At 36.2% G+C, this 13,029-nt stretch overlaps 1 protein-coding gene across 1 annotated transcript in view; it reads left to right on the top strand.

The window, feature by feature from the left end:
- The window catches only part of LOC129723260 (dynein axonemal heavy chain 10), a 254,555-nt gene extending 242,655 nt beyond the window's left edge, over positions 1-11,900 (top strand). The window contains exons 73-74 of the mRNA XM_055677373.1: positions 11,075-11,221; positions 11,676-11,900. Coding sequence (XP_055533348.1) covers positions 11,075-11,221; positions 11,676-11,822 — 294 coding nt within the window. The 3' untranslated portion in view covers positions 11,823-11,900. The remainder of the gene's footprint in view (positions 1-11,074; positions 11,222-11,675) is intronic.
- Positions 11,901-13,029: the final 1,129 nt, after the last annotated feature.

Below are 13,029 nucleotides of genomic sequence, written 5' to 3'. Positions count from 1 at the left end.
CAAATAAAAAAATAGTAATATGCATGTGACATGTATCGCGAAATCCAACCAAAACCGCTAAGTTCAAATTAGATTTATTTGAGGTAGAAAAATATCCACCCTCCAGATTTTAGATATTATGTGCAAAAAAGTACGACCTTTCAAACGCAATCAATAGTTTTAGTTTGTGTTTGCTATTTAACTAGATACAAACATTTGAAAAGGGCGTATTTTGAAAGGGAAAAACCTAATAACTTTTCTTGTGAATGAGATAGCGCCTTCAAGTATTCAGAGAAAATATGCACCTCAAGAAGACCTTAAAACTGTTTGAAAACCAAGTTTTGATAGAATCAAAAATAAAAAAGTTACATCGAAAAAACACCCTAACTTGCTATCTTAAATTCATCATACCGCGAAAAGTATGCAAGATAGAGACAAGCTTTCTTCGACAAAGTTGTTAAGAATAAATGGATCTACAACTCCTCTGAACTAAAAAGAACCGTATCTTTATCAGCAAAAAGTTAGTTTTGCTATTTTTGCTAAAAATGGAGCCATCCTAATTTTTATTTTCTTGAAAGAAGCGCCTTTTGAAACACAACATATTTTGCAAATACGCTACAAACCTAACAACAGCTGTTTTTGCACAAAAAATTAAATACCGCTAAATCGACGATCTGGACCACTGTGCACTGGTATCAAGTATGCACTGCACTGGTGTCTCGCTCATTTCGTAAAGCGACGTGACATCGCCTTGCGCGTCGCAATCCGAACTGAAAGAGAAGCGAAGGAGCAACCTGCAAATTGTACAGTAAAGTTTCTTTTTCACGGTTTTGTACACGGTTCTTTTTTACGACGTTTTTCCAAATAACGCGTTTTTTTACGACGTTTTTCCAAATAACGCGGTTTTTTATACACGTTTTTTTTTTTGCACGGTACGTAAAATCGTGTGAAAAGAACGTGACAAATAATAAATATTCACAATTTACAAGTGTTGCCATAATAAATCGGCAACGCTTTTGTGGCTCTGTGGAATGGAGGGTTTTGCTAGTTTTGCGGTTAAGCTAGCGTTGATTACATAATGTTGTGAACAGAATTTTGTTTCGTTTTTTTTTTGCAAATCATTCAATGGTACTTTTTAATGACCAAATCCATCGATATAAATCGATCGAGTATTATAGCTATTTAAATCTAGTGAATTCACAAGTTGTTGTTTGCTGCTTGCATGAGTAATAGTCACTAATACACTCGACGTGAGAAATAAAGTGTCGGTATATGATACATATTCTGGTTTCATTCTATGTCAATGTATTCGCAGAACAACTGTTGTGTTATGCGTTTCACACATTTATTGTGCGATTTCTGCCCAACATTTGTGCGAATCGGGAAGACACAATGATTGTACAAGACTTCAACTTTTGCGTGTAGGATCGCAACGCTAGCCCCGCAATTGTTCTGTACACTTTAACAGTTGGCTGGAAGTCTGTGTATTAATAAACAGAAGGTCGAGCTCCGATTCGGAATGTGGCACTAAGGCTTTGCTTTGTTTTGCAGTTCTGCAAAAAAACGTGACAAAACGTGAACAAAAAAGCGTGGTTATTGTAACATGTGGAGTAGATTTGGATTGCGAATGGATTGAAGAACAATAACTAGATATGGATGATCTTTCAGAAACCGGCACTGATGCTGCAGTTACTGTCTCGGTTTTCTCGGATTGGAAATTAAAGATTTTTTCAGTAATCTTTTATAATAAATTTTTTTCTGTCATTGAAATTATTCTAATATAAAAATATGTGTTTTTCAACATTCCTCAATTTTCTGTCAAAACCAAAGAGGGAGAGAGATTTAAAATATTGAAGAAGGGAGTGGTCAAGGAAGCTGTGACAGTTCGTGACAAGCGAGGGGGTAATCAATTTTTCCAAATTTTGCGTGACATCATAAACGGATGGTCTCATAGAAGCTCGTTCAGTTTTTCATCATTACGAATTACCACTTGCAGGATGATTCTCGTTCTATTATCTGTAGCAGCACTCGCCTCCAATTCCAACACTTCCGCAGCAAGTACATTGCAGTCGATAGGTACTCCTGTACAAACCCGAAAAACTTACATGTACTGGTGATCTCAGCAGCCTTGGGACTGGCTGTGCGCAGAGATACCAGAACTATTTCGTGCAAATCTGTTGATTCGGATTTTTCTTTCTGGTAAAACTTCGAATAAAATGTGAAAATTTGTGTAGATAATCAAACGGCGAAAGTACAAAATTTTATTGTTCCTAACAAGTATATTATTTAAAAGAAATCTAATACCTACTAAGAGCATTAACACATCAAGTGGGCGGGGTCACGTACACGGTATCATGGTAGAAAGTAAAAAAAAAAGTTGGGGAAAGCAGCAGAGCAGCCAAGTGCAGCCACCCGTAATATTGCCACCCGTAATATTATCAGGATAGTTAGCCAAAAACGTGGGTCCGAAACAATCTAGCCCAAAGTGAATTATTGCATTCTTACTGCCAAGTACAAATTACAATTGACCTTTCTCAAGGCCGTAAATACGTTTTTAAAGCAATGTTGATTGTTTCACTTTGCAAGTTATGAAATATGCAGTTCTACATTTATTTCAAGCGATTAAAAACTGACGCCCAAATTTTATTAAATGCGATCATATTTTAACTATCGAGCTAATCTGAAACATGTTTGAAAGCTGTTTGTTGTTGTTAATGAGTCGTTTAGTATGTTAAATTCAAATTAAATAGCTAGATTAATGAAACTACACAACTAGGTAATTTTTTTTTGTTAATTAAGTTCAAAAAATGCCATTGGAGTGTCATAATATAAACACGCTATAGGGAAAATGGGGAAAATGATGTTGAAATTGAAGTATTTTCGATAGTTGCTTTTGCCGTCTGCGGTCAAAAAATAAGCGCTAAGAAGAAGAATAAGATTTCAAAGTTATTATCACTAATAGCAACGTTCTGGCAAGTTGTCGAAATAAAACAACTAGTTCAATTGAATATTTTTGATGCACTAAAAACAAGACGTTGTCCGCTACGAAAAGCTTTAATCGAATGAACGTGTGTTTCAGGAAAAACCACATAACCATACAATCGTCGCCTGCTGCGCTGCGGTGAGTCTGCTTGCTACTGGTTGATACAGTTTGTTTCAAAAGTTGTTTTCATAAACTAGAGAAATTTGTTCTGTATCCAACGAGATATCAATGACTAAAATCCGATCAGTCGTTGGAAAGTTGTAAACATTTGAAATCTTTCTGTTAATTATACACAGACTTCGCAGCCAACTGTTTAATGGACAGGACAATTGGGGGCAAGCGTTACGATCGTGCTGACACGTACAGCCAGTCCTGAGCCTAAACTCGAACCTACGGCTTCGTACCTTCGTAGCATCGCTTTTTTTTTTCTGTGTGGACTCATCACTGCGACCAGAGCTTAGATCTATTGTAATATTGCCCAGGTGTTTTCTGTACTCCGCACTTCATATTATTAGCAGTAACACTATTGAAGTAAGTGATACGCTTATCATTCATATCAGTGCTTGTGTGTATTTACCTTTTCGTTTCAAGCTTACTGCACTACTATACCGAACCTCTGTCCATCCTAACAATATCGCCTAGTTACAATTCCCTGTAGAGAACTTTCATGTGTTACTCACACCAGTATTATTATATTAGGGACTTATTTTTGTTAGGAGGAGAGTCAACAGGGGTACTGTAGAATCCAGATTGTAGGAAGGGTACGTGGTGGGGAGCCTCAGAATAAACCCATGCTTAAAGTAATTTGACAACCAAATGGCCTGATTCTACTAAGATTCGAACTCTACTAACTTCGGGAACAACTGGGAGAGCAAAATTTTACCTACTGCACGCAAATTCAAATGATTTTGGGATGCTAAGAAACTAATTCCTTATCACTTCAGATTGCCAGTTGCATGACGTGTGGGATGACTCTCGTTCTGTTGTTACCTCGGTAGTATTTGCTACTATTTTTAGAATTTGATCAGCTACATAACAGTTTGCAAATAAACAACAGCTACTATCTATTTAATAATTGGGTTTCGGCTTAGCAGTCTTAACCCAATTATTGGTACCCTCTGCTTGCATGTATGTTCCAGCATAACTCTTGAATCCCTGAACCGAATTCCATTAAATTTGGCATATGTGCTTCCTTCATATTCACTTTGCTCCCCAGCTGGTCTCGAGGTACGATGCTGGCTTAACAAGCCAGTCGTCGTAGGTTCGAGTCCTGACTCGGGAGAGACTGTTAGTGTCAGTAGGATCGTAGCGCTAGCCCTGCAATTGTCCTGTACACTTAACGGTTGGTTGCGAAGTCTGTGTATAGTAAACAGAAGGTCAAGTTCCGAATCGGAATGTAGCACCAAGGTTTTGCTTTGCTTTGCTTCCTCCACAAAGGAAATGATCATTTAAACATTGAAAAGCGGGAAGGGCAACCTATGAAGAAGAAGGGGCTCAAAAGTCAAGAATTGTCATGCATTTTGGAAGCTTTTTATATGAGTTCGATGATTTTCGGGCTCTCGATCACGTTTGACGTTATTTTTAAAATCAAGATGGCGACTCCCGGTTTCTGGGAAGCTGTATAAACTGTGGAAAACGTTCACACACCCGCCAATATCGGCATTTCCTGAAACAAGATGAAGCATAGAAACTGGGTATTGGTGCTACACATTATACTTTTTTATCCTCTTCACTATTAAATTTTATCACTTTTCACTTATCACTTGCATATTCGTATTTCAACGCTTACTTAGCGCCTTCGTCTGTGCTTATTTGGACTGTGGAGAAAATAGCGAAGCCCCTAAATTTTTGTACCTAAGTAGGTAAACGAATTGGACAAATTTTAACTCAGAGAACGTAAAACAACTCGAGTTAGGTAGAGAAATGTGCGGCCTGGTGATCCATGCCTTGTCGGGGAGTTTTAGGTAGAAATTTAAAAAGCCAAGAGAAGTGATTTCCCTGATCTCTGTTAAGGAGGGTAGCTGGGTTTTGTTTGAAAATTTCTAAACTTTCTGCGGCATCTAATTTCCAAGGAGATGTTACTGATCGAACTAGATTAATGTTGTCGGTAGTCATAGCGTGATCTTCATGAAAAATATGTTCGGCTATTTTGGATCTGAAATGGTACGTTATTCCTTTTTCTGAGTCTTTTTCAGCCTTTATAAGTTCTGAAGTATGTTCCTTAAACCGGATGTCTCAATTTCTTTTAGTTTGGCCAATGTAAACCTTACAACAATGTGGACAGGCAACTTCATAAACACCCACCCTATGCAATTTGTCAATAGTGTCTTTAGTAGACCCCAATCTTGTTTTAATTTGATTTTTGGGTATTGGGTATTGGTGTCCGACCCGACGTACTTTCGGATCCGGGATAATGTCATCGTACGAAAATCAATCATGTATTCCCAATGTCGGCCTTTTTGAAACGGGGTGACGTCTAGAGGCCGATTAACAATGATAACAAAGCAAAGCCTTGGTGCTGTATTCCGATTCGGAACTTGACCTTCTGCTTGTTATACACAGACTTCGCAGCCAACTGTTTAGTGTACATGACAATTGCGGGGCTAGCGCTGTGATCCTACTGATACTAACAGTTTTTTCCCGAGTCGAGACTCGAACCTACGACGACTGGCTTGTTAGGCTAGCATCGTACCTCGAGACCAACTGAAAGAATGCCTAACACCATTTATAAATCCAAAATGATGGCTTCCATCTTCTGAAGAGCTAATTAAAATTGTGGATAATGCTCAAATGATCTACATTTTTTATTGTTTTCGGAACTTGTCAGTTGCGCCAAAAAACAGTGAATTGATGTCTAACGCCATTTTGAAATATAATTCGCCATTTCCGGTTTCTGCTGTGTAAAACTGAGAGATGTTAAAATAACTACTCTCCAATATTGATATTTTTAGAACCGGTATCATGTTCGGTGGACAATGCCATTTTGAAATCCAAGGTGCCATCTGCTGGTTCAAGAACAGTCGTTAGAAGGTGAAGAATACATTGAAATACTCCTCTATATTATTATTTTGTGGTTCGATGTAATTCTGTAAACCGAGATAGCGGCTTCGATTTGTGGAAAGCTAAAACGCTCAAACATCGGTATTTCCTTAAGCAGGCTGACATCTAGAGGTTGCAAAATGCAGAGTCTATGTGTATATAGAGTCATGCAAAAAGAAAATCTATCGCTTTGTAACTAAGCCAGTGTACAGGTTTAATGTTGAATTTAAAATGTGTAGTTAAAACTTTGGAAAAACACATATTCTTTATCACTTTATCAATTACAACACTTTTCATCCACTCCTAACATTATCACCTTGTTTGTTTACATTGCTCGATTGGTACCCTTGTTTGACCCTGATTTGGTTGCTTTGGTTTCATTTTTGCGTGACTCTATATTATAAACATAGACTCTGGCAAAAAGGTGTCTAAAGTTTAACAGGGTTTGTGCAGATGAGTATGAAGCACCATTTGCACCAAACAGTAGTAAAAGGTTTCAATTGAAAATGAATTCATATTTTTCGGTATTCTGCTCACCAAATTAATTAACATTGTTCCTACCGATGACTATCGTTAACATGATGGAGTTAATGGGTTAGGTTAGCGACCAAGTGTAAAACTAGAGAAAAAGCGAGAAATAAAAGAAAAAAAATGTATGTAATGGGCTACATATACCCCGAGGGAGTAAGCGAGAGAGAAAGCAGGACAGTGAGAGAGATTGTAATAGAGAAGAGATGGTAGGGTAGAGCGGCACTTGTATTACGATGCGCGAGAGCGGCAGAAAAAATTCAACTAAACAAAAGTCGCTTTTTACGCGGGGGATACATGCCGCGTAAAAAAAACCGCGTAAATTCCGGAATCCGCGTGAAAAAAACGCGTAAATTCCGGAATCCGCGTAGAAAAAACGCGTAAATTCCGGAATCCGCGTAAAAGAAACCGCGTAAATTCCGGAATCCGCGTAAAAAAACCAGCGTTAATTCTGCATTCCGAGTGAAGGGAAACCGAAATTCGCGCAAAAAAAAACGCGTAAATTCCGGAATCCGCGTAAAAAGAAACCCGCGTAAAAAAAAAGCGTAAAAAGCGACCTTAGTGTACTTCACTTTGCAAAATATGCATCGTTTTCGAAATCAGGACTCTTCATAACTCTCCTTTATTCAGCTTTACTTTTGTTTATTTTTTTTAGGCAAATAAGACAATTTTTGCTTCTAGTTTTAAACTACTACTGTTTTTTTATTGTATTTTTCTGCAATCGGTTATCATTAAGAGCTGTTAGCTTTGATATATTAAACTTTCGATGTTGTAGGCGAATTTTAATGTAACGTAGGTACCGTAAACTGGGGTGACATAGATAACTTTTTTTAATATATATTTAAAAATATATTGAATACAAATTTGTTTGATATTTTTAAAATGAGTACTGGCATGCATTGAGCAAGATCCAGTCTTTACTTTAGAAGTTAAGCAACAATTGTGCTGTTTTTAAATAAGCTCTAAATTTTTTACATCAATCATAATTCCGGAGTGGCTATTGTTTTTATGAATTTGGAGTTAAACTTTACTGCTTTAACAAATTTGAACAATCTTAAACGACTTAAATGAGTTTATGAATATGAAAAGCAATTTGGTGGCTTTTCACACTCCACGTGAACAATTTGTGTTGGCGAATATGCAAGATTCATACAAATTTTTTAGAATATGTATGAACGTTTGTCTATAATGAAGAAAAGAGGACTAAAATCAACAAAAACTAGTCCATATGGCATATGGCTTATCCAATAGTTAAAAGTTGCATGTTACGTGACGTCTTGGGTTGTCGTTTAGTAGAAAACATGTAATACACTGTTGAGATTATTAGGACTCAACGTTGCCTTGAGGAAAAAACTGCAAAAATAGTAATGAAAATCGTTGTATCAATATTTTCATATCTTAAGAACTAATCTGGAAATAGAATAAACAAACTTTACGTATCGCAGCTTGTTGTTTTGTTGGGGAACAACGGGCAACACGGACAGGGCGAGCAAGATGGACCGTTGCTCATTTCTATATAAACCATTGAAATTAACACAAATCAGTTATGCCAGTTACATACCAACAGCATCCTGGGATTTTCGAGATATTATGTAGATTGAAACAATAGTTAGTTATTTGAGAAATAATCAAAATAAGCTCACCCTCAACAGCAAAGCAATGTGATGTAGTTTTCGCCGTGTCGAATTTAGGCTTCTGCTTCGGTAAAACTTCAGAAAAATATAGTTCTCAATGACATTGGAATAATTAAGCATATTTGAAACATGTGGGTGAAGAAAGTTTAGTGAAAATATTATTTTTATGGAAATCACATCGATCCAAAAAATTGTTTACCTCTTGGGCAAGACGGTCCTTTGTTGTGTTCGCAAAATGGACAGTCTAAGAAAACGATAATAGCATCAATTATTTTATTTTTTTCACCATTCTTAGCATGCGAGATGAGACCTGAAGTCATTGACTCTCATTTGAAACAAAAATCATCATTAGAAACGTTGTTAAACCCGTAAATATACTACAGATAAATGATGTGAATGATTCCTACGCATTCTACGCAGCGGGCGGTAAGCTTCAAACACGTGCTTTTTTGCGCAGCGCGTCGTCCCGTATAGAAAAGAATTTTGCTATAGTCTTTCATAGGTCTGTCTTACCAGCACAGCCGGTCCGTTTCATATGCACGTTGTGAAATAGTGGTTTTCGAGACAGTTTTTATTTTAGTGAAAACTAATATAAAATCACTCTCAAAAGAAAAAGTTTGCATTATTTTATGAAAAGCACTAGTCAATGTCGAATATTATGAATATCGTTGGTTGAAATGTTGTGTTTTGAGCAGAATAATGAATGATTTCCTTAGGGTGACCGTCTTGTCCGTTGTTCACTTACTTGCTTGAGCCGATTGTTTGCATGCAATAAAAACCGCTAAAAACCACTTTATTTTCAATTCATATTTTAGCATGCGAAACACTCTTTAAATAGCAGCAAATGCAAGAATAGTAACACTGTAGAAATTTTGCATGATATCTGAACACAATCAGTGAAGTTTACGACAAACCTCAAGCTTTACGAGTGTTTTTCATCACAAATTAATAAAAGAGGTAGAGTGATCAAAGTCACCCCGCTGATCAAAGTCACCCCAGTATACGGTACTTTATTTTAAGTTCACATTTACAATTGGCCCTGGCACAAGTAAAAGAGATTTTGAAGGCTGTTCGCACCTACGCGAATTCTCATATGCAATTGTCAATTTATGTGTGAAACCAAAGCAAAAATATTTCCCTCCTTCACTTTCGCAAGTAAAAACCAAACCAATATCAACAGAGTCGTCAGGGCCAATAGCGTCTGTAGCTATGACGTACATAGAAAAAGTCTAAGGTCAGGTGTTAGAGAATAAATATTCCCAGAATTGGTAACTAGGGTTTCATGGAACAAACAAGTGAAAGTTTTGTTAACCTCACCAATGACTTTAAAATGTAGTTCAGAGGCAGCAATAACTTTATTGCAAGGAGTTTCCGATTTTTTGTGCTGACTCGTTACTTCCCCATATATTTTTGTGTAGTGAATCGTAGAAGTACTAAACTCAGAAATTGGTGATGATGTTATGTGTCCGAAATAAATGTACACCGGCGCCATCGTTTTTAGGTTATTTTTTGGAGACACCGGTATTATCATCCACTTCTAAACAGCTTATTGTACACTCGTTGTATATAGGATAAAAATCTTAAATGTAAAATCAATTAGAACAAGGATTCACTATACCTAAATTAAAAGTTTTTTTTTAGTCCCTGAGTATCATTCCGGTTCCAGTAATACCTGTATTGGATGGTGTTTGGTCATTTGAAGAGGCCGCGGTCGCTTTTCGACTATCGGGGATCATCTCAGTTCTGTAAATACGTAATTTAAATGCCCAATTTACTGTCTGTAAACTATTCTCTATGGAAGTTTTCACCTTTTTTTTGAACTTACTCGTTTTTTGACACAGTTTACGGTGCAACTTCACCACAATAAATAAGAAGTATCTAAAGCGTAGCAAAACGCGTACATTTTATTAAGGTTTTCCAATAGAAAGATGATTGACTGAAACAGAATATATGTTTCATTTAATCATCTACTCCCGTAGTGAATCCATTTCGTATGAAGTAATTTAGAGATTGTTTGAACATATTTTCCGCAACACGTCTAATCTGTTAGCTGAAAATTAGCGTCGCTAATTGGCGGGATGGTACCTACCACTAAAAATTTTGCATGAAAATCTGATAAAACGTTGATTCAAACGCATTCATGCACTTTTATTTCTTATGTTCTATCTTTGTGGACATATGCATCTTGAAGTGCGGAAAATTGTTGAATCGCACTGGAAAAGCAAGTGAACAAGATTTAATGTTAATCCATCGGCTCTGCCTCCACAACTACCAGCTATCAGCTTAACGTGCCGTACCTTTCTGCCCGGTAGCTGTTACCATTTGCTTCCAGGTATAGAAGATAGGAATCAGTAGAGTCTTCATTAGCCACATTACGAAGCGAAAATTATATTCCTAGAGCTGTGTAAGCACAGAGCTGAATTTTGCACACTGTACCGATCTTTATTTGTGAAGTTTCCACATAATTACGAACTACTTACATTAAGAAACACACACACACGTTTTCTCCAATTTGAATGCCAGCAAGTGTCATCAATCCAGTTTCAACTACGAACAATCCAGAATCCATCACTGATAACTAGCAAGCGTTACGACCGTTTCGGCAGTAGCGCACATTCTCTGGCTGCAAGATTTCCCTTCGGGAAGTGAAAGTGAAGAAAAGCTCAAGTTTTCCGAACGAGTGCTTGGCAAACATCAGACAGAGGCGACAAAAATTCCATTTCCAATGCATATGGGAGCGACAAATTTCATTTCTTTTCCTTTGCCACATCCCCGCTGCGGCCCGCTGCCAATCCACTGAACTGTACACTCAATTTGTCTTGTGTTTGCCTTCTGTCTCTTTCCATGGTTTTCAACCGCCACGCGGAACGGACGGCGCTGGAATGATCCGAAAATGCTGATAAATGTGCAGGGCTGCTACGTGACCGGGCTGTACCTGGAAGGCGCCCGCTGGGATCCGACCAATCGCTGCCTAGCACGTTCGACACCGAAGGTACTGGTGGAACCACTGCCGGTGCTATCCGTGGTCCCGATCGAGGCACATCGTCTGAAACTCCAAGTAAGTTTATCTATTCGTTTGCGTGGGTGTCTATTTGTTGTTTTGCCACTGCACTAACATCCAACACTGTATCGCTGCGTACGTGTTCCAGGGGTCCATCCCGATTATTTGATTACGATCTGTTCTCATTTGTGCATTTGTTTGCCGACTCACTTCCTCCCTTTTTTGCAGGGAACTGAAAGCGTGTTCGCATTGACCTCACGCGCTCCCACGGATAAACATCTCGATTTATTTCGCTTGTTCAATAAATTTTGTTTTCTTAATCCCATCATGTGGCAGTAGGTCAGCCGTTCGGTTACGCGTTCCATGAAAACTTTCCGCACGTCATCAATTGCTTATCGATATTCGGTCCTTCATTGGGACAATCAGCAGCTCACTCACTCTATTTCATTTGGATGTCTATCGTTTTCGTGCCCGAATTTGAATAAAACGAATTTGTATACCTTTGTTACAGAACACGTTCCGCACCCCTGTCTACACTACGGCCGAACGACGCAACGCAATGGGGATCGGATTGGTATTCGAGGCGGATCTCTTCACCGAGGAGCACACAAGTCACTGGGCCCTGCAGGGCGTTTGTCTGATCATGAACACGGATTGATGGATTTCGCTCTCTTTATTTCATTTTTTTCATTAGTTTTAAAACTGTTGATCGTGTTAATTTGAATAAATGACTATTTTGATGATACATTTTTTCGTTTTTGCCTTTCTCCTAGAAAGGTATAGCAATCACTGGAAAAACCAAAGGTATAAAAGTGGTCCCAATGGCCGAATGTCATATACCACTCGACCTCTTTCGACGAACTGAGCATTTTCTGTATGTATGTATATATATATATATATATATATATATATATATATATATATATATATATATATATATATATATATATATATATATATATATATATATATTTTTATATATATATATATATATATATATATATATATATATATATATATATATATGTAAATAATTTTTCTGGTTGCAATATGTGAGAGATATGAGCTGTCTTCGGTAAAGTTTAGTGTTGTGGGAACATCTAATATTTTGCTTTTTAGGTTTTTTATTTTTTTAGGTTTGTTCAGAAAAGTTTTAGGCAACTTAATTATCTATCCAAAAAATGTTTTATAAAAAAATGTTTAAAAAAAAGTGATGATGGATTTTTTATAGTCACTTTTTGTTTTACATTTTTTTTTCAGTACAGGATCTCAAATTGAATTTTTTAAATATTTTTTATAAAAGCTCAGACAGTATTCTCAAATTCATCCCTTGACAACTTTTCTCTATCTTTTGTCATTATTCAGATATATCGATTTATGAAAAAACAACTGCAGCTTTTTTCATATGTTTGTACAGATAAATTTTCCAAAAAAAATTGAAATCGCTGATTTTACGTATTTAGTTATTGATTTAACATCTTCAATAAAAAAAAATTAAATTTTAAAAATTTCCCGATTTTATCACTTTCCCTATTTTATCACGCCAAAAATCATCAGGGTGAGATATAATCGGGTGATCACTGTATATATATATATATATATATATATATATATATATATATATATATATATATATATATATATATATATATATATATATATATATATATATATATATATATATATATATATATATATATATATATATATATATATATATATATATATATATATATATATATATATATAAATATATATATATATATATATATATATATATATATATATATATATATATATATATATATATATATATATATATATATATATATATATATATATATATTTGTGTGTGTGTGTGTGTC

The sequence above is a fragment of the Wyeomyia smithii genome, chromosome 1 (genome assembly GCF_029784165.1).
Source record: "Wyeomyia smithii strain HCP4-BCI-WySm-NY-G18 chromosome 1, ASM2978416v1, whole genome shotgun sequence".
In the NCBI taxonomy this organism is placed as follows: Eukaryota; Metazoa; Arthropoda; class Insecta; order Diptera; family Culicidae; genus Wyeomyia; species Wyeomyia smithii.
The sequence above is the reverse complement of the archived record's forward strand: the minus strand, read 5'-3'. Positions and strand labels throughout refer to the sequence as shown.